Raw genomic sequence first — 20,524 nt, 5'->3', positions numbered from 1 at the left:
TTCACTATAGTTCATTGCACCAGGCAATGAACTAGAAATACAAAAGACTATGAATTATAATTTTCATACTCTCGCTAACTCACTGTGTGACCTTGGGCTAGTCACTTAACTTTAGTTGACTGCGTGGGACCTCATCTTTGAAACCTCCAGAGCTCAATCTTGATGAAGCGGGGCTAAGGACTTGGAAAGAACCTAATTTCTTACCTCACCCAGGCTGTGCTCTGAAAATGACATTTTAAGATGCGTCCCATTCCTTTTGCTTCCAACAAATCATTCCTCCCCTATCTAAGCCCCCCTCTGCCTCATTAAGGATGAAGGCCCGGTGAGCAAGTTCTTACTCTCTTCTAGCACATTAGCAGAGGCCACTCAATGTTAATTACCATCACATGGGATTACTGGTCTCCTCACCCTGATTTTTCTGAGTTGCCTGCCTCATTGACTGCCTCAGCTAAAAGACCAAAGGTTGAATAGTTCCTTGGAGATAAAATACAATTTGGGGCTAGTGTAGAGGGAGGAATCTGGGAAGAGAAAAATTAACACTGTGTTTTCAAGGTGGTCAATGTATTTAAACCTTTCCAACTTAAAAATCGGAGTTAAATTATACACGTTGTTTATAGATACCTATCCATATACTTCAACTGTAAAATTATGATGAAGTAAGGGAAAAGATAATTTAATATCTAATCTGGTTGTGATTCTCCTGAGCATAGCTTGTAATAAACTTCCTTAGTTTTGCTAATTGGATGGATATTTCGTCCACAAATGAATTGAAAGTGTGTTGGGTGGGTTAGCAGGACATAATAAAAACATAAAACAAAAGCAGTGAACTTCTTGGTCAAACTAACCTCCTTCAAGAGAGCACAAATCATAAAGCAAATGTAGTCATTCCTTTTAGAGTTTGGATTTCTCTAGTCCTCCTTTGGAACTATTTTGCTAATAGGGAATTGGCTGAGACGTCAACTTCTCTCTGATTTATCAGGGCATGGAAGTGTTAGGCATTACAAGAGAGTCAAATTTGAATAGATTTTTCCTGGTTTTAAATTTGGATACTCTTCCAGAATCTGCTCTTCGCATATGTGTGATCATCCTTTCCTGTCTCATAAGAGATTGAACTTGGAGGCCAGAGCCTTTCTAGGGGACCGTTACAGAAGGGGAATGGACAATCCTCACCCCACCACCTGCCTCACTGGGATTACAATCCGCCCTCTTACAGGCACCTGTAAGATAAAGAGGGGCCAAACTTGTGAGAACAATTACCATTTCCTGTTCTGCAGATAGAATTATTGGGTGAAAGGTGCTAAAAGTAAGTCTACACAATAAATACATGGTGCGTAGTCAGCCATACTTGAAGGTGAAGTCAAGTAAATGCCACACAACCAGGATATGGTAAGTGGATGGATAGCCGTGATTTGAGGAAAGTTAATTATCCTCTCAGAGGCTCAGTTTCCCCCTATAGAAGGCAGAGGTAGTATTGATTCTATTTCAGTGCTTGAAAGAATCTAAAAAGTTGTTCTAAGTCATTATGTGCTAATAATAATTCCTAAGTCTTAGCAGCGAAAGTGTACTCACGTGAACACACATCGAAATGTGGCTGTTGGCTTGATTGGACACGAGACACTGGATAAGGGCAGTAGCCAACCTGGAGGGGATTAAGGGAAATGTTATCAAATTGGAATTCTAATAAGCCCTTTAGGCTAGCTGCCTACCATGTTGTCAAGAACAGAGGGGTGTGGAGGGGGGCAGGATTCATGTAGCCTTGATGGCTACATGATTGCCAGTAGACCCAGATCTTTGTGTATGTGCGTCTTGTCACAACCCATTCTGTTGGGTGTGTTCATCTGGTGCCAGCTTCCCTTTACAAATCCCCAGCCCTGTGTGGTGAAAGATAGCTTAGTCAGTTCCATAGGCACCTGAGCCCAGGCTATAAAACAGCCATAGGAAAAGCCTTTTCTGTCACTATAGGGGCTGAGAGAGCAAATTGAATCGCGGGTGCCATGGCAGCAAAAGCCAGGAATTGAGGCGACCTGTTTAATCTTGGCTCTTTGATAACAGATATAGGAGATAACATTCAGAGTCTCCTTCCCCCAAGATAAGAGCGAGTGGCAGGACACTTCTCGGGGAAAGTAGGATTTCACAGTCCACCTCAGGGTGACTATAAAAGGGAATATGTTCATGCCCAAGGCCCCTGCTCAGGATAGAACAGATAGCCTCTCTGCGGGGGGTGGGGGTGGTGTCGAGGAAGAAAAGCCCTTCCCATTCTCTTCCTCACAGAAAGCTTTGTGTTTTTCCCTCCCACCACCCGGTCTGCTCTGGCTGCCAGCCTGCCGCCAGTGTTCTGCCTTCGCCTTCCATTTAACCTTCACTGGGGCTGGAGAGATACAGGAAGCAGTCATGCACCCCGCTGCCCCTGCCATTCCTCCTTTTGTAGCCTGATGAAAGCGCTATGTCCAAGAATAATGTAGTTAGAGATCTTTCACGCAGAGCTGGTTTCTGAATTGCTGTTCTAGCTTGTGATTGGGAACTTGGTATATTACTCTGATGCCCGTGCCCGAGCCAGTCACAAAATGATAAAGACTTGGGATAGTTTTGTGGTTAGGAATATAGGGCTCTGTAGCCGTATGGCCTGGTTACAAATCCCACCTCTGTCATTATTGGCTGTGTGACCTTAGACAGGTTAACTGACTTGTCTGTTTTAGTTTTTTGTTTTTTTTTTTCGCCTTAGGATCTGCCTTACAGAGTTGTGAGGATTGAATGAATTAATTCACACAAAGGTTTAGAAGAGAGTACCTGACTTATAGTAAGTGGCCATTAAGTAGTGACTGCTAGGGTTAGTATTGGATAAAGAGTACTTCAGAAAAGAAGAAAATCTGGACAAAACAGGAAAGAATGAGGATGGCTCGAAATCCCGAGGAGAAAATGGTGTAGGGAATTGTCATAAAAATCTAGAGTTAGAAGGTGAAATCCAGAGTATGTCAGTCAAGGCCCACATGAGAAAAACCGCCACTCCCTAAATAATTTGAGAGAGCCCCCCAGTTGTCATTTGAAGGACAGAAACAGTTTCAAGGTCATTGGAAAGCGTGCAGTTCATTAAAAGTCCCAGCTTCCAGCCAGCCTAGGAGAGACACAAAAGGCTCCCGCCTATTTTGGGCTTTGCTGAATTTTATTTTTCCAGGCACTTGCTGCAGGGACAAATCCGAAGGTCAGTGCTTGCATGCTTGTTGTTGATTTTTGCGGCAGAGAATGTAATGCAAGGAGGAGTCTGGCCTTCCCCCACTGGGTGTGGTGCTTGGAGTTTTGTCTTGGACGTAGCAAATCATCTTTGCCTCTTGGCTGTATGGTGCTACCGAGACTTGCATTTAGCATTAGGCTGGATTAATGAAGCTCTAATAGTGCCTGATGGAGATTGGATTATCACCCGTGTTTAAGAAGCAGACTAAAATCCTGCTGAATGGATGTCTAATGAACACTTGATGAGTCCTCTCAAAGTGCTTGCTTGTAATTGCAGGAAAATAATGAGTCAGCGGATAACCCAAGCACTGCTATTAAATTGTGCTTTCTTGAGCTCCTTTAATGTGTTGCATCGCCGACTGTATGCTTTGTGCACTGGGAAAGTCTCCTTGCTCTATGCCCATGCATCATATATTATTCCCGATTTGACATATGCTAAGAGAACTCGCCTCTCCTAATGTCAGCTGTCTGTGTTCTTGTCCCCCTTGCACTTACCTTTTCAGCGTCTCACACCGTATTCTGTCATGTTTTGAATTTGATCCACATATATACATATTTGCTTACTTTTAAATGGCTGCTTCTTCATGTGAGTCTGTCTAAATACAATTTACCTTCTTATACCTTGTTTGACATGCATAGGCACCTGAAGGATATTGCATAGAGCCCTCATTTATCCTTAGCTAATATTAACTCAAGTGCCACTGGCTTCCACGGATGACATTATTTTAGGAGCTTGGTTTACTGATTTACATTAATCTCTGGATGTTGACTCCTTTGTTTATTTTCCTGTGTGTGAGAGTTTGTGACTTTAGGATTTTCCCCCAACCCCTCCTTTTCTCCCCCCCAAAGAAATATTGCTGAAATAAGAGAATTAAATGACACAAATTATAGAAAAGTTTTTCTTATAATGTACATATCAGAACTTTTTAAAGCCATGTAATAAAGGGACCCCCCATCTTCCCTCACTACAACCCAATTGTTAGAGGTGTATTGATCGGTTCCTTTCATACATTTGCCTTGCAGTGTCCATGATGGAGACAGGGAACACTTACACTCTACTTTGCTGGAGCTGGGGGAGTATGCCACCACGGGCTCGCTAGAACATTTTGGGTAATTAGTAAGCGTTAACAGCATTGGCATTATCCCTTTAGTTACATTAGATGTCAGGGAGTTAATTCTTGACCATTTAGATTGCAGGCCTCTGAAATTGAAATGCATCTAAACTCTATGGTGGCCGTGATCTCAAAGAGATTCAGCCAGAAAATCTGCCCAGATATCCATCTGTCGATTACCTACCTACCAACTTACATCACTATCTTCCTCTTTCTCCCTCTTTCTCTCTCACTCTTCTTTGCCCACAGAAAAGGAAAGGAAACATGGGCATTTCTTAGGTTCATGAGTCATGAACCATTTGGTTGAGGGGCAGATTTATTTTCAGGGGCAATCTATTTATTGCCTGAGGTGGTTTGATTGTAGACTCTAGCATTTGTGTCTCAATGGTGAGAAATTCCTCTTCTCTTAAGCAAACACCTTTTAAGCTTCAGTCCCTGACCAGGGCCCATTCTCTTGGCTCTTTCTCTCCTGGTAGTGCCTCTAATTCAGTTTTTAAGCTGCTTTGCTCTTGCATGCTGGAAGGCAGATGATCTCAGCCTGGCACACACAGAAGCCTCTCTCCTCCCCTGGCCCAGCTCTTCCTTCCTCCAGGCGGGGCCAGGCCACAGATGTGTGCTAATGAGAGCTTCTCTTTGTTTACAGGGTTTGGGATGCTCTGACAGACAATTACATCCCTTCACTCTCAGAAGACTGGAGGGACCCAAACGTGGAGGCTCTGAATGGCAACAGCTCTGACACCGAGGTACCTCTCTGGGGCCCCTTACTTGATAAGGCTTGAGAAGATGTGGATTCCAGTTAGAAAAACATTCATTAATTCAACAGTCTTACCCATTAGGTAATGAAGCTCACCCATAGCTCCAAAACATTGCTGGTAAGACAGGAGTTACGGAGGAGGTGAAGAATTAGATGAGGGGACATCCAGTGTCTGTGAGGTGATTCGAATGGCCGTCTGTAAAAAGTATAAATGCAAATTACTCTGTTGTTGATCTGTGTACTGCAACATGCAAAACAAGGTGGTCTGAAGAGGAGGAGAGTGACTATCATAGGCTTCTCATGTTCAAATAATAATGGTTTAAAAAGAATCAGGTTTTCCTATCCAAAAGGAAGAGTTCAGCCTCACCAAACACAAGATGGCAGGTGCTGATAGATTTGTGGCAAACTCAAAGCCTGGCTAATGGCCAGAGTTGGGGCCTAGACATTAGTGAGGTGGCCACTCAGTGGGGAGTGGCCAATGAGACGTTTATGGACTCGACCGAGAAGCCGTTCTTGTGGCTGAACCAGAGTCACATTCTGTGCTTACTGATGCCAAAGAAGAAGGTGGCCTAAGGGCTTCTGAATGAAGAGAATACTTATTTTTCTGTTGATCTGCATAGGCTATGGGGAGTGACCTTTCAGAAGATCCAAATGACCCCTCCTAGCTGAATCTACATATAGGAAGGTAAAATTATTTAATGGCTTTGTCCACACTAAAAGCCAATTTCTGCCTTGCTTGGTTTTCTAGTTTCAGCTATAAGGAAATTTGACGATTTCTTATCACGAAGGGCTGTCACAGCCCTGTGGGCTCAGCAAATGAGGGAAAGGAAGGTGGATCTAATCTTCATAGGTGCTCCAGAATTGAGTCCAAGTGAAAAAGCAAGAGAGAAATTTCTGCAGATCATTGCCCAAAATAGCACAGCAAAAAGATCAGCAGTTGCCTGATTGGTTGAAAAGGTGGCTGTATATCCTTCTTAACTCTTCTAATAATTAGCAATCCCGAAATCTCAAAACTTCAAGGTTTCATTGAGTGGGACAGGTAAAATGGTGACTTCAAGACTCGGAGATTTGATGCAAGCCTACTCATCGTGGCTATAGGAGGCTGTGTCTCAGTTCCTGTTTTGATTCCTGACTGCTCATTTTCTCTTGCAATGCTTATATGTATCCTTATCCCAAATGCAAAGGACAAGGAGGCAACCATGGACTAAATCTAGTTACTGAAATGAAATCAGGCCCATCACGGTGCAAAAGGCAGATTTCGCTTTATCTCTTTGGCTCCCTTTCCAACTAATTTTGTGGATTAAGCCAAAGGATGTATAAGACCGCCTGCCCTTCAGAAGGACTCTAATTTATCCTCATTTGCAGATTTCCCTCAAGAGGGTTAATATTTCAGGGCAAATTGAATGGCCCCGAGAAGGATGATCTTGAGTTCCACTCCTTGTAGAATTTCTTCCATCTAACCCATGGGAAAATGACAGGGTAGCAGAAGTGGATGGATTAAGGCTGTTTTATTTCATCTCCTTTATTATCTGGATTCATTACAGTAGAAGCTCTTTTAACTGACCTCAGTTTAAATGATTTGCTAGATTAACCAGTGCTCTGTACTTTTATAAAAGAGCGACTGACCCAATGCCCTTGGCTTGCCAAATGCACACAGCTGGTAGGCTTCTTCTAGCAGGCCCTCGTAGCTCCTCTTCTACTTAAGTGGTTCATTGCCAAGAATCAGGCGTGTTTGTTCTTGAACGTCTTTATCCTTGTCCTTCTGACTATAAGTGATATAATCAGAATTATGGAAACTGTTGGATTGTGACAGCAAAGAGAATCACACTTTGCATTTGGAAGATCAAATAACACATGTACATGGCTTTAAGAGTCAGATAATACTTTAGAAATATTATAAGACCTTAAAAACCACCCCAGCAGCTCCTGCCTTATCTTTTCCCTATTCCATAGAGCCAACCACTTTTTTTTTTCACATTTATTTACTTATTTTGAGAGGGAGAGTGAGGGAAGGGCAGAAAGAGAGGAAGAGGGAGAATCCCAAGCAGGCCATGTGCTGTTGGCATGGGGCCCAACAAAGGGCTAAAACCCACAAAGAGTGAGCTTATGACCTGAGCCGAAACCAAGAGTCCGTCAGCCAACTGACTGAGCCACCCAGGCGCCCCGAGGCAACCACTTTGATTTCTTTTGGCATATATCTCAAATTTCCTAAGTAATACATTTATATTGCTGTTTGATGATTAAAATAAACAGTTTTTGGCTGTTATCTATTAACTTTGCATGATGGAAGATAAGTTTAATTCTTATACACCACTTCAAATACTCACACTTAGCTTTCTCATAGGATTGTCACCAATTTATATAGTGAAATCAATACTCAAAATATATACCGTTGTAACTATGTAAATACTATTTCTTACTGAATCATGTAGTGTTGTATAAAAATATTTCCTTTCTTATACCACTTTTTGTTTAACCCGGAGTAAAGACTTGACTTTGTTTTTTGTTTTGCTTAGTTTTCTGTATATCTATTTATCAGTAGTTCAATCCCAAATGGAGTGAAATTTAAATCTCACAATATGGTTAAATAAATCAGATATTCTATCAATTCAGAATTTTTTTTTTGTTTTTTGTTTTTTGTTTGGTCTTGAAGCATCCAAATTTGTACTGTCATCTTTCTGCTATGAACTAGTCTGGTTGTATTCTAGATCTGATGCCCAGCTGTTGTCCCTGGGACTTGCCTTCACCTTCATCCTGGGGATCCTTCCTGACTCTCTCCCTGCCTTCTGACTGCCATAGTTTTTTATCTTTCTGGGTTTATTTCCTTGGTTTGTGGGGAAAAAAATCGGTATATTCTGAGAAAGGGTACAGAAGAATATCTTTTTTAGAATCTACGCGAATGTCTTTATTCTCCTGTCATGTACTTGGTTGAGAGTTTGACTTGATAGTTAATTTAGGTTGCAAAAAGTTTTTTTTACTCAGAATTCTGAAGACACTGTTCTCTTATCTTCCAGCTTTCACTTGCTGTTGAGAAGCCCTCAAATTCATTCTGATTCTCCTTCTTTTATATGTGACTAGCTTTCAGGATGTTCTTTTTTCTTTCTCATTTGAAATTTTCCAGTGATGTGCCTTGTAGTGTGTGCCCCCCCCCCCCCCCCCCCCCCATTCATTCTACATTATACTTAGTGGGCCCTTTCAACCTGGACTAAATTGTGGCATGTTTTCTTGTGTTATTTCTCTGAAGATTAATTATTTCTGTTTTCTGCCTCTATTGAGATGATTACATGTGTAGTTTTATCCTTTATTATGTTAATATGATAAATTACATTAATTGATTCTCAAATATTAAGTCAACTTTGCGTTCTTGAGATAAATCCAACTTGGTCATGGTGTATTATTCTTTTATTTCATTTCATTTTATGGTTTTCTTTTTTTCTCATAGCTTTACTGAAGGATGATTGGCATATGATAAATGGCACATATTAAAGTGTTCAATTTGATAAGTTTTGACATATGTATACATCTGTGAAACCATCATCACAATCAAGATACTGAACATTTCCGTTACTACTCTCTTTCACCCTCCAATCTCCAGGCAACCCATTTCTGTCATTATAGATTAATTTGCATTTTCTAGAATTTCCTATAAATGGAGTCATGCAGCATGCACTCTTTTTTTGGGGGGGGGCAGGTCTGGCTTTTTTTTTAATGTTTATTTTTGAGAGAGAGAGAGACAGAGCACGAACGGGGGAGGGGCAGAGAGAGGGAGAGGGAGACACAGTATCTGAAACAGGCTCCAGGCTCCAAGCTGTCAGCACAGAGCCTGACGTGGGGCTCAAACTCAGGAACGGCGAGATCATGACCTAGGCCGAAGTCGGACACCCAACCGACTGAGCCACCCGGACGCCCCCTGGTTTGGCTTTTTAAGACTCAGTATAATTGTTTGGATAGTCATCCATTTTGTTGTTTGTATCAATGGTTCATTCTTTTTTATTGCAGAGGGGATTCCATTATATAGATATACCATAATTTGCTTATTCATTCACCTGTTGATGGACATTTAGGTTGTTTCCAGTTTTTGAATATTGCAAATAAAGCTGTTATGAACATTCTTGCCTAAGTCTTTTTGTGGACATATGTCTCTGTTTCTCTTGGGTAAAATAACCTATGAGTGGAACGTCGGGGTCATATGGTAAGTGTATGTTTTGCTTTTTAAGAAACTGTCAAACTGTTTTCCAGTTTGAGAGCTCCAGTTATTCAACATCCTCACCAACACTTGTTATAGATGGCCTTTTATTTTGTTGTTTATTTTTATAATATTTATTTATTTTTGAGAGAAAGAGCTACAGGGTGTTGAGCACGTTTGCGAGTAGGGGAGGGTCAGAAAGAGACGGAGACTTTTACATTTTAGACATTTGAGTAGGTATATGGAGTGTCTTATTTGGGTTAAATTTGAATTCCCTTAGTAACATATGATATGGAGCATCTTTTCATGTACTTATTTACCATCTGTGTATCTTCTTCAGTGAAGAGCGCATTTAAATCTTTTGCCCACTTTCTTAATGTGGTGTTTGTATTCTCTTTAAATAGTTATTATTCTTTTTTTAAAAATTTTTAAATGTTTTTATTTATTTTTGAGAGAGGGAGACAGAGCATGACTGGGGGGAGGAGCAGAGAGAGAGGGAGACACAGAATCCGAAATAGGCTCCAGGCTCTGAGCTGTCAGCACAGAGCCTGACGCGGGGCTTGAACTCACGAACCGCGAGATCATGACCTGAGCTGAAGTCAGACACTTACCGACTGAGCTACCCAGGCGCCCCTAAATTGTTATTATTCTTTACATTAGAAGATAAAATGAGGCATACTAAATTTTTAAGAGTTTACTTGAGTAAGAATCAAATAGGACAGTGCCAAAGCTAAAGTGGTTAGGAGTGTTCCACCAACAGGAGCTACAGGAAAGACTTTTATATAGAAAAGGTAGAAGCAAAGAAGGAAATTGATTAACTATAGCTTAAGTGGTTGTATTATTTGGGAAAGGCCAGTTGGCTGTTTGTGATTGGTTGTTCTTTGGTTTGAATTCTTAACCTTGAGGCATTAGAGACTTAGATTTTGGTTTGCTTAGTAGGCTTCTAAGTCATTGAAACCACATCACTCTAATGGCCTCCTTGTTTAATTAATTTAACACATATATTCTAGACATAAGTCTTAAGTCCTATGTTTTGCAAATATCTTCTTTTTGTCTATGCTTTTTAACTTTTTTAACCTTATCTTTTGAAGGCCAAATGTTTTTTAAATGTGATCAATCCCAATTTATTGATTTTTTTCTTTTATAGTTTGTGCTCTTTGTGTAGTATTTATTTATTTGTTTATAATTTTTTTAAATCTTTACTTATTATTTTGAGAGAGAGAGACAGAGCACAAGTGGGGGAGGGGCAGAGAGAGAGCGAGACCCAGAATCCAAAGCAGGCTCCAGGCTGTCAGCTGAGCTGTCAGCACAGAGCCTAATGTGGGGCTCAAACTCATGGACTGTGAGGTCATGACCTGAGCTGAAGTTGGATGCTTAACTGACTGAGCCACCCAGGCACCCCCTCTTGCGTAGTATTTAAGAAGTCACTGAGATTTGTTCTTAAGTCTTCTGGAAGTCTTATAGTTTTAGCTCTTCTGTGGTTTATGATTCATTTCAAGTTAGCTTCTATATATGGTGTGAGGTAAGGGTCAAAGTTGGTGTGTGTGTGTGTGTGTGTGTGTGTGTGTGTGTGTGTGTGTACGTGTATGGCTATCGAATTGTTCTGATACTACTTATTGGAAATATTGTTCTTTCCCTATTAAATTGTCTTGGCACCTATGTTGAAAATCAATTGACCATATATGTGTGGATCTATTTCTGAATTCTTTATTCTGTTTCATTGCTGTGTGTCTATGCCAATACCATGCTGTATTCATTACTGTAGCTTTGTAATAAGTCTTGATATAAAGTAGGACAGCTGACCCTTGAACAACATGGGTTTGACCTGCGTGGGACCACTTACATATGGAGTTTTTTTTGTAAATACAGTATAGTACTGTAAATGTGTTTTCTCTTCCTTATGATTTTCAATAACATTTTCTTCTCTCAAGCTTACTTTATTATAAAAATACAGTGTATAATACATATAACATACCAAATATATGTTAATCAACTGTCTATATTATCAGTAAGGCTTTCATCAACAGTAGGCTACTTTTAGTTAAGTGTGGGGGAGTAAAAAGTTACATGTAGATTATCACTGTGCAGGGCATTGGTACCCATAACCCCTGCATTGTTCAAGGGTCAACTGTATAAGTCTTTCAACTTTGTTCTTTTTTTCCAAAGTTGTTTTGGGTATTTTATTTTATTTACTTTTTGTTTTTATATTTTGTAAAGTTTATTTATTTATTTTGAGGGAGGGAGGGCAGAGAGAGAGGGAGAGATAGGATCCCAAGCAGGCTTTGTGCTGTCGGTGAGGAACCTGATGCAGGGCTCGAACTCACAAACTGTGAGGTCATGACCCGAGCTGAAATCAAGAGTCAGATTCTTCACCAACTGAGCCACCCAAGAGCCACTCTTTTGGCTATTTTAGGTCTTTTGCATTTCCATATAAATTGTGGAATCAGCTAATCAATTTCTATAACTTGCTGAAAATTCAACTGTGATTGTGTGTTAAATCCATAGATCCATTTATGTAGGTAGATCAATTTATTATGTTAATGTGATGTATTACATTAATTGATTATCAAATATTAAAGCAACCTTTCATTCTTAAGATAAACTCCACTTAGTCATGATATAGTATCGATTTTACATAATGTGGGATTTGATTTGCTAATATTTTATTAAAGATTTTTGCATCTATGTTCACAAGGAATCTTTTTCTGTAATTTTCTTTTATTGTAATGTCATAACATGAATTGGGAATGTTTCTACTTTCTGAGTTTGTCTTAGACTGGTATTATCTCTTCCTTACATATTTGATAGACTACACCAGTGAAACCGTCTGAACCAGGTGTTTTCTCTGTGGAAGATTTTTGGTTACACATTCAATTTCTTTAATAAATGTAGAGGGGACAGGGCGCCTGGGTGGCTCAGTCGGTTGAGTGATCAACTTCGGCTCAGGTCAGGATCTCGCAGTTTGTGAGTTCGAGCCCCGCATCAGGCTCTGTGCTGACAGCTCAGAGCCTGGAGCCTGTTTCAGATTCTGTGTCTCCCTCTCTCTTCCCCTTCCCCACTCATGCTCTGTCTCTCTCTGTCTCTCAAAAATGAATAAACGTTAAAAAAATTAATTAAAAATAAATAAATCAATAAATGTAGAGGTGTTCAAATTTTCCATTTCTTCCCAAGCTGATTTTGGTAAATAGTGTTTTTCAAGGAATTTGTTCATTTAATCTAAATAATTGAATGTATTGACCACAAAGTTGTTGATGATATGTTCTTATTATTTAATGTCAGTAAGATCTATAGTGATGGTCCTCTTTTTATTTCTGATCTGCTAATTTGTGTTTTCTTTCTCCTTCTCTCCCTCTCCCTCCCATCCTCTCTCTTAAGTCTAATGATGGGTTTGTCACTTTTACTCATCTTTCCAGAACAGCACTTTTAGTTTTCTTTTCCCCTGTTGTTTGTTCATTTTCTCATTTGTTGATTTCTTTCCTTAACTTTATTATTTCCTTCCTTACACTGACTAGGGTTTTACTAAGCCCTGTAAGGTAGGAGCTTAGATCAGATTTTAAACTTTAAAAATAATTGTCTTAGTCCACTCGGGCTGCTATGACACAATACCACACACAGGATGGCTTATAAACAACAGAGATTTACTTCTCACAGTTAAGAAGGCTGGACATCCAGGGTGCCAGCATGATTAGGTTCTGGTAAAGGCCCTCTTCTGGCTTACAGACTGTCAATTTCTGGCTGTGTCCTTATTGGTACAAGGGATCTCAGGAGCTCTGTGGAGCCTCTTTTCTAGGGTACCAATCCCAGTCATGACGGCTCCACCCTCATGACCCAAGCAAATCCCTGAGTGCCCACCTTTAATACCATCACATTGAGCATTAAGATTTCAACATGTGAATTTGGGGAGGACACAAGCATTCAGATCAGCAATGCCATGAGCATCTTGAAGTAATAAAATTTCCTTTCAGCATTGCTTTAGCTGAATCCCATAGTTTTGATATGGCATGTTTTTGTTAACCTTCAGCTTGAAATATTTTCTAATTGCTCTTGTGATTTCTTCTTTGACCTATGGGTAATTTAGATGTATGTTGCTGAATTTCAAAATGTTTGGGGATTTTATAGTTATCATTTTGTCATTGATTTCTAATTTAGTTTTGGCAAGAACACAGTCTGTACAAATTCAGTCTTTTAAAATATATTGGGATCGATATATGGCTCAGCATATGTTGTATCTTAGGAATGTACTATGTGCCATTGAAAAGAATGTATATTCTGTAATTGTTGGTTGCAATGTTCTATAAAGATCAACTAGATTAAGTTGGTTTAAGTGTTGTTGAATTCTTCTATATCTTAACTGATTATTTTGCCTGTTTATCCACTACAATTTGGTTTTTGGTTTTAATTTTTATTATTGAAGTAAAATTGACATATAACATTAAATTAGTTCTTTTTTCAGGTACACAACATAGTGAGTTGACAATTTTGTACATTATGCAATGCTCACCATGATAAGTGTGGTTATCATCTGTCACTATATAGTGTTATTACAATATTATGGACTATATTCCTTTCCTGTGCTTTTCATCTCCATGATTGATTGATCGATTGATTCATTTATTGTAAGCTCTATGCCCAACGTGGGGCTTGAACTCATGACCCCAAGATCAGAAGTCATATGCTCTACCAACTGAGCCAGCCAGGTGGCCCCCCCCGCCCTGATTTGTCTGCTTTATAACCAGAAGTTTGTACCTCTTTAGCTATTTGCCCATTACCCCCACCAATCTTCCCTCTGGCAACTATCAGTTTGTTCTCTGTATTTATGAGTGTTTCTATTTTTGGTTGTTTTGTCTTTCAGATTCCACATATAAGTGAAATCATGGTATTTGACTATCTCTGACTTACTTCACTTAGCATAATACCTTCTAGCTCCATCCATATTGTCACAAATGGCAAGACCTCATTCTTTTTCTTTAATGTTTTTTTTTTTTTTATTTTTGAGATAGAGAGACAGGGAGAGTGAGTGTGTGTGCACGTGTGCGAATGCACAAGTAGGGGAGGGGCAGAGAGAGAGGGAGACAGAAGATCTGAAGCAGGCTCTTCTGCACTGATAGAACAGAGCCCGATTCGAGGCTTGAGCTCATGAACCACGAGATCGTGATCTGAGCTGAAGTCGGATGCTTAACTGACTGAGCCACCCAGGTGCCCCAAATTCTCATTCTTTTGTATGGCTAAGTAATATTCCATTGTATATATATATATATATATATATATATATATATATATATATACCAGATCTTCTTTATTCATTCATCTATTGATGGACACAGGTTGCTTCCATATCTTGGCTATTGTAAATAATGCTACAATAAACATAAGGGTGCATATGTCTATTTGAATTAGTGTTTTCATTTTCTTTGGGTAAATACCTGCCAGTGTAATTACTGGATTGTACGGTGTTTCTATCAGTCCTTTTACTTTTCACCTGTTCCTGTCTTTATGTTTAAAGAGTGTCTTTTATAGATTGCATATAGTTGAGGTTTTTTTTTTTTTATTATTATTCTTATTTTTGAGAGAGAAAGAGAGAGAGCCGGGGAGGGGCGGGGAGCGGGGACTCTTCCATGCCATCAGCGTAGAGCCCAGCCTGCAGCTCCATCCCACGAACCATGAGACCATGACCTGAGCTGAAATCAAGAGCCAGTTACTTAATTGACTGAGCCATTCCGGCACCCTCATCTTTTATATTTAGTCTGAAAATGATGACGTGTGCTTTTTCGTTCATTGGGTTTAATTCATTTGCATAGTGTTTAGTCCATTAACACTTAAAGTAACTTGAATAGTTTGTGTTTTTTTTTTTTTTAAATGTTTATTTATTTTTGAGACAGACAGAGACAGAATGTGAGTGGGTTAGGGGCAGAGAGAGAGGGAGACACAGAAGCAGGCTCCAGGCTCTGAGCTGTCAGCACAGAGCCCAACGTGGGGCTCGAACTCAGAGCTGTGAGATCATGACCTGAGCCGAAGTCAGACGCTCAACTGACTGAGCCACCCAGGCGCCCCAAATAGTTTGTGTTTAAATGTATGATCTTGCATTTCTGTTTGTCCTCTCTGGGTTTTTGTTGTTGTTGTTATTCCTCTGTTCCATCTTCCCTGCCTTCTTTTGGGTTAATCAAATTTGTTTGGTATTCCATTTTATTTCTTCCATTAGATTTTAGCTATACCTCTTGGTGTGTGTGTTTCTGGTTTGTTTCTGTTTTTGTTTTTTACTGACTTCTTTAACGATTATACTCTGCATTATTAAGTTATCATAGTGCATTTAGGATTAATATTATGCTACTTCACATAAAATGTAAAACACTTTCTGCAGTATCAGTATATTCCTGTTATCCTCTGTGCTATTGTTGTCATATATTTTATTGCAATCCATATTATGTACCCCGCAACACAAAGTTTTTATGTTTTGCTTTAGACAGTTAGTTGTCTTTTAAAGAAATTAGGAGAAGGAAAAAAGCATAAATTTTTAATATTTACCATTTTTGGTATTATTTGTTCCTTCCCTTGGGTCTGATTTTTAATCATTTCCTTTTAGGCCAAAAAACTTTCTATAGGATTTCTTGTAGTGTTAGTTCACAGGTGGCAGATTCTCAGCTTTCATTTATTTCATGTTTTCCCTTCTTTCAATGGTCACAGCCTTTCACTGTCTATGCCCAGTGCCTCAAAACAATTGGCTCATAGATTTTTTCCAGATTTGTAGTTGTATGTGGCTGAAGCGGTAAGTCCAATACTAGCTACTCTTTTGTGGCTGAGAGAGACCATCTCTTGTGTTTTTGTGTTTTGGAATTTGTTTTATTCAAGTGTTGGACTTAAAATGATCTTCTGCTTTTTCTACCCTCCCATTTTCTATCCACTTATTTTGCTTTACTCTCTCAGTGATTTTCTCAACCTTATCTTCAATTCTTCTTTTGAAAATACAGATTTTGCTACTAAAATTTTAGTGCCTAAGAGCTCTTTCTTATTGTTTTTTTTTTTCTTTAATTAATTCTACTAAAAAGACCATGTTTCAAGGAAGCAGTGTTTTCTTGATGTCTTTCTGAGGGCAGTAATGATAGGAAGGAGTTTCTTCTGCCCTCTGTATTGCTTTTGATTTGCTTTTCCTATGTATTTGTTTCAGTACCTGTCTTTCATGTTGGGGATTGTCTGCAAATGTTTGACAGTCCTTGGGCATAATTTCATATTTAAAAGTGAAGCTAGACTCATTGAGCTCTTCCTTTGGGGCAGGTCTTATCTCCTGCTGCCCCCACTGTAGTGATCAGTAAGGACCTGGTCATTTTTTTTGGAGGCCCCAAATATTGACATGTATCTATAGGTCTTTTTTCTTGGGCAGTGTAATAGAAATGTGCTGGTTAGTGACTTGAGTCATGTTTTGCTTGAGGAGGATAAGCCTGACTGCCAGTGTCCTTAGAGCCTAATAAGGGCAGGAGGGTCTTGGTGAGTATGTAGACTTTCACTTAATCCCTCTGTTTGGGGCAAGATCCCTCACCCCTGCTTTCAGGTGGCCACGGGTATCTTGAGTCCAGGGCCTCCTAGTTCAACCTTTCCAGAGTAAAATCTCCACTTCTTTTAATGGTGAGAGGGCGGTAGTTGCCCTTCTACGTGGGAAGGGAGAAGAGACCCAGGGTCTTGCTGCTCCTATGAAGAATCCCAGCAGATCCTTCTTTTTGCAGCCCCACCTCCCAGTACCACCTGAAGTCTCCAATTCTGAGTCTTTCAGCATCTTTGGGGTAAAAGCACTTACTTCGGGAAGCCTCCTCCTACAGAGCTTACTCCTGTAGCCTGCTAGCTCAGCATCTGCTTTCTAGCATCTCCTTTGCTGTTGTCTTTACTCTGGTTTGTTTTGTTCCTGTGGGATATCCTCTTTTGGTCCTTTAGCTCTCGCTGTAGTCAGATTTCAGGAGGAAGAGGAGATAATGGAGTGTGTGTGCTATCTCCTGTCTTCCTCCTGCTATGAAAACACAGAAATGGGAAATCATTTAAATCATCTTAAAAAATTGTGTTCTGATGTGGATGATAGGAGAAAGACGACATGGAACCTCTACTCAGAGGCCCATCATGAAGAAAAAGGCCTTGGCCTTACATTAGGAGCTTGGGGGAAAAATACGTGTACACTTACATTTTTAGGTCAAAATACTATGCTCGAGTTCTGTAGTATTATTATTATTTAAAGTTCTCCACGTTTATTGGGTTTTTCAGTTAATCAATACTTTGTCCCTGATTGATGTACAAGACAGTCTCTTTTGTCCCTGTAACTTGAATTAATAGCACATGGCAGTTGTCTTGGATAAGAGGAACGAACATCCAGGACCGGGTGTTCCACTCTTCTGTTTTCCAGGTGACTAAACAGCTAAGTTGTATGTGGACAGGGACCGACTATAGGAGGCAATAGTGTTGCCATTCCTGTCTCTTTCATGTGTTCATTAATTCGTTCAAGAAGCGTCTGTTGTCTACATGCTGTTTGCTGGGCTCTGGTGCATCTCACTGTGGGGATTCAGAGGCATTGACTTAACCCCACACAGATGTTTCCTGGTTGTTCACAAGCATACAGGGGATGTAGTTGTCTTTTCCCTGGGCTGGGTGCATGCCATTGATTTTTTTTTTTTTTTTTTAACTTTTGACCGAAGGTGAAAATGTACCTTCATTCTCTTACTTTTGGTCAAGAAGGCAACCACCTGTGTGAAACAATTGTGATAAGGGGAGGGAATAGAATCATCTGGTTAATAGTCATTATTGAACACAAGGACCCTGTAATTTCAGTCCTCACTCAGACTTCTGTGCAGCAAGACTTGGCAGTCTTATAGGCTCCAGGGAAGGTTCTCCACATTTAGTGTCAAGTTTGAAGCTACCACGTTACAGCCTTGGGGGCACACCCTTGACCCAAAACAGGAGGAAGAAATGGCTTGTCGAATAGTATGGCCAGATCTTTTCTGGATCTCGGTCTTTTTTTCTCAGTTCTGGAAAGAAGTCACTGGGAAGAATGATTTTTCTTGAAACAGTCATAGTTCACTTCTATAGTATGGACACAATGTGAGTTTTAGTCTACAAGCTAATTCAGCCTTAAATGACCTAGCCTGCAGGTTGTTTTTGGCTTTAGTCTTCCCAATGCCACACAAGAGACTAAACAAACTCCCTGTAGCAATTTCTAGGTCTCTCATATATGAGAATAAGAGTGTATACATACTCTTCCACGTACATAAGTGTGTGTGTGTGTAAATCATATAATCCTATCCATATGTACTAGTGTTACCATTTTTCAAATTTTTTTCTTTTTTTTCCCTATTTGTTCCCACCCAGTTTTCCACTCTCTGCCTGAGATATTGTCCTGGTAAAGAAGGGAAGTAGGGAGTCTATAAAAGGCATTCATAAGGAAAGAAGGCTTGTTGAGAAGGGACACAAACTGTAGGCAGAACAGAGTCTGCTAGGACGGGGAGAAAATGTGGGAAGAGCCCTAGAGAGGGTAAGGAAGGAAGGAAGAGAGAATGAGAACCAAAAGCTAGAGAGGGAGGAGAAAAGGCCAGGGATGGGGTAGATGTGTGAAATCAGAGGCAGGGGGGATAATCCACACATGAGAGCGGAGGGAAGGAGCCAGGACTTTAAGTACTTTGTGTTTATTTCTCCTTTTATTTTACTTTTTAGCATCAGGCTTCTGAGATCTGAGAAAACGTGGGGTAGGGATGGCTCACACAATACTAGGAACTCAGGGTGACTTATCATTCATTATAATTGATTTTCAGGTCTCTTTTTACCCAAGCCTGACAAATCAGACCCGCAGGCTTTGTGCCAGAGGGAGAGGCGAGAAAGCTCCAAGAGGCATCCATGCCACTGCTCGGGTTCACTAACATTTAAACAGCAAGAAGCGTCTGTCCCTAGAAGCTCCCTCCCTGCTTTCAGCCAGGAGCTCAGAGGGAAGACCTTGGGAAAGCAGACAGCGTAGCTCAATGATGCAGTATTAGCAGTCAGTGAAAATTGGCCATGTCTCAGAAGATATGTTTTTAGAGTAGGTTTAATGTCAAAGAAATTCTGGTTATATCTCACACTCGCCTATAGAAAATCATCCAAACAGAAAACAACAACCTCTGTTCCCCAGGGTGAGCCTAACTTCTAGCTTCTGGGCCTTTCTGGCCCTGAGAACTTTTGCCACAAGTGTAGTTGTGAACAAAGCGGGGCTCCGGGAGCTTCGTTCTGCAGAGTGGGGAGTGCGGAAGCCAGGCGGCCACCACAGGTGGTAGGTAAACTTGGCAGAGAGAGCAGCATATGGGTTCGCCAACAGAAATAGATGTCACCATCTGGCGCACAAGCCCCTCAAATGATCCCATTACTTCCCGGTCCTACCCCTCATCCAGGTTGAGTGCAGACAGCATTTGAGATATATTTGATTAATTTTTTAATGACATAGTCCTAGTTTCACGCAAACGTGGACAGAAGATGATGTGTTTTGTTAGGGGCATCTGCCAAGGTGGAGCTCAAAGAAGAGGGGAGAAATTTCTGAGGATAGATGATCTCTGACATGATTGCTTGGGGTAGAACTGGGTGTTTTCTGTCGGAACAGAAGTGTAATCCCCAGGGAAGAGGCAGATAAGCATGCCAGCTATCAAAGAGCAAGTAAAAATTGATTCCAGGAAGAGAGGTGTCTCTGCAGAAAGATTTCCTGGAGGCTCTCCTTACCAGCCTTTATATGCTCTCAAATCTGACTTCTGGGCACAGACAGCCTGTGGGGTGATTTAGTGGTTTATTTTGTGTAGGATTTGAACCTAAGTGCTGGACCGTGGCTGTTTGGGATATGGTCAGTAAAGCCAGATGTGCTGTGAATACCTTGTTGGATTTCAACATCTAGAATCACAATGGCTGTGAACTTTCAGAATCTTACTTGGCATTGTGGAATTTTGGAGAAACGACAAATGTTTCAATATTTTTGATGTTTAGTCTGTCCTGTAGTTCACGTGGTCAGGTGATACTGTGGCATGCCTCATGTAGATTCATCACCTCCTTCTGCAACTATGACACCAAGCCTAGAATTCCAATTCTAATTCCAATTCCAATTCCAATTCCAATTCCAGACAGCCTTTCATCAAGTTCTAAAAGCTTGACTGTTTGGATTGGAACAACCCACCCGTTAAAATGCCTAATTAAGTAAACTCTGGAAACAAAACCCCAGATTGAAACTCCTTGTATAAATAAGGGTGACTTTGCTGCAGGAAT

General features: G+C 40.3%; 1 protein-coding gene, 1 long non-coding RNA gene and 1 other non-coding gene across 4 annotated transcripts in view; 1 reads left to right on the top strand and 2 right to left on the bottom strand.

The window, feature by feature from the left end:
- Positions 1-20,524, top strand: part of FEZ1 (fasciculation and elongation protein zeta 1) — a 44,001-nt gene that overhangs the window by 7,441 nt on the left and 16,036 nt on the right. For both annotated transcript variants that reach the window (XM_042906359.1, XM_042906358.1), the window contains exon 3: positions 4,984-5,083. In XM_042906359.1, the coding sequence (XP_042762293.1) occupies positions 4,984-5,083 (100 nt within the window). The remainder of the gene's footprint in view (positions 1-4,983; positions 5,084-20,524) is intronic.
- Positions 1,571-20,296, bottom strand: LOC122200647. The gene is made up of 3 exons (XR_006193882.1): positions 20,193-20,296; positions 17,067-17,273; positions 1,571-1,639 (listed from the first exon to the last, which is right to left on the bottom strand). It is a non-coding gene; the product is annotated as an uncharacterized LOC122200647 (long non-coding RNA).
- Positions 13,907-13,979, bottom strand: TRNAR-UCU. The gene has a single exon. It is a non-coding gene; the product is annotated as a tRNA-Arg (tRNA).

Source organism: Panthera leo, chromosome D1 (assembly GCF_018350215.1).
Source record: "Panthera leo isolate Ple1 chromosome D1, P.leo_Ple1_pat1.1, whole genome shotgun sequence".
Classification (NCBI taxonomy): Eukaryota; Metazoa; Chordata; class Mammalia; order Carnivora; family Felidae; genus Panthera; species Panthera leo.
The sequence above is the reverse complement of the archived record's forward strand: the minus strand, read 5'-3'. Positions and strand labels throughout refer to the sequence as shown.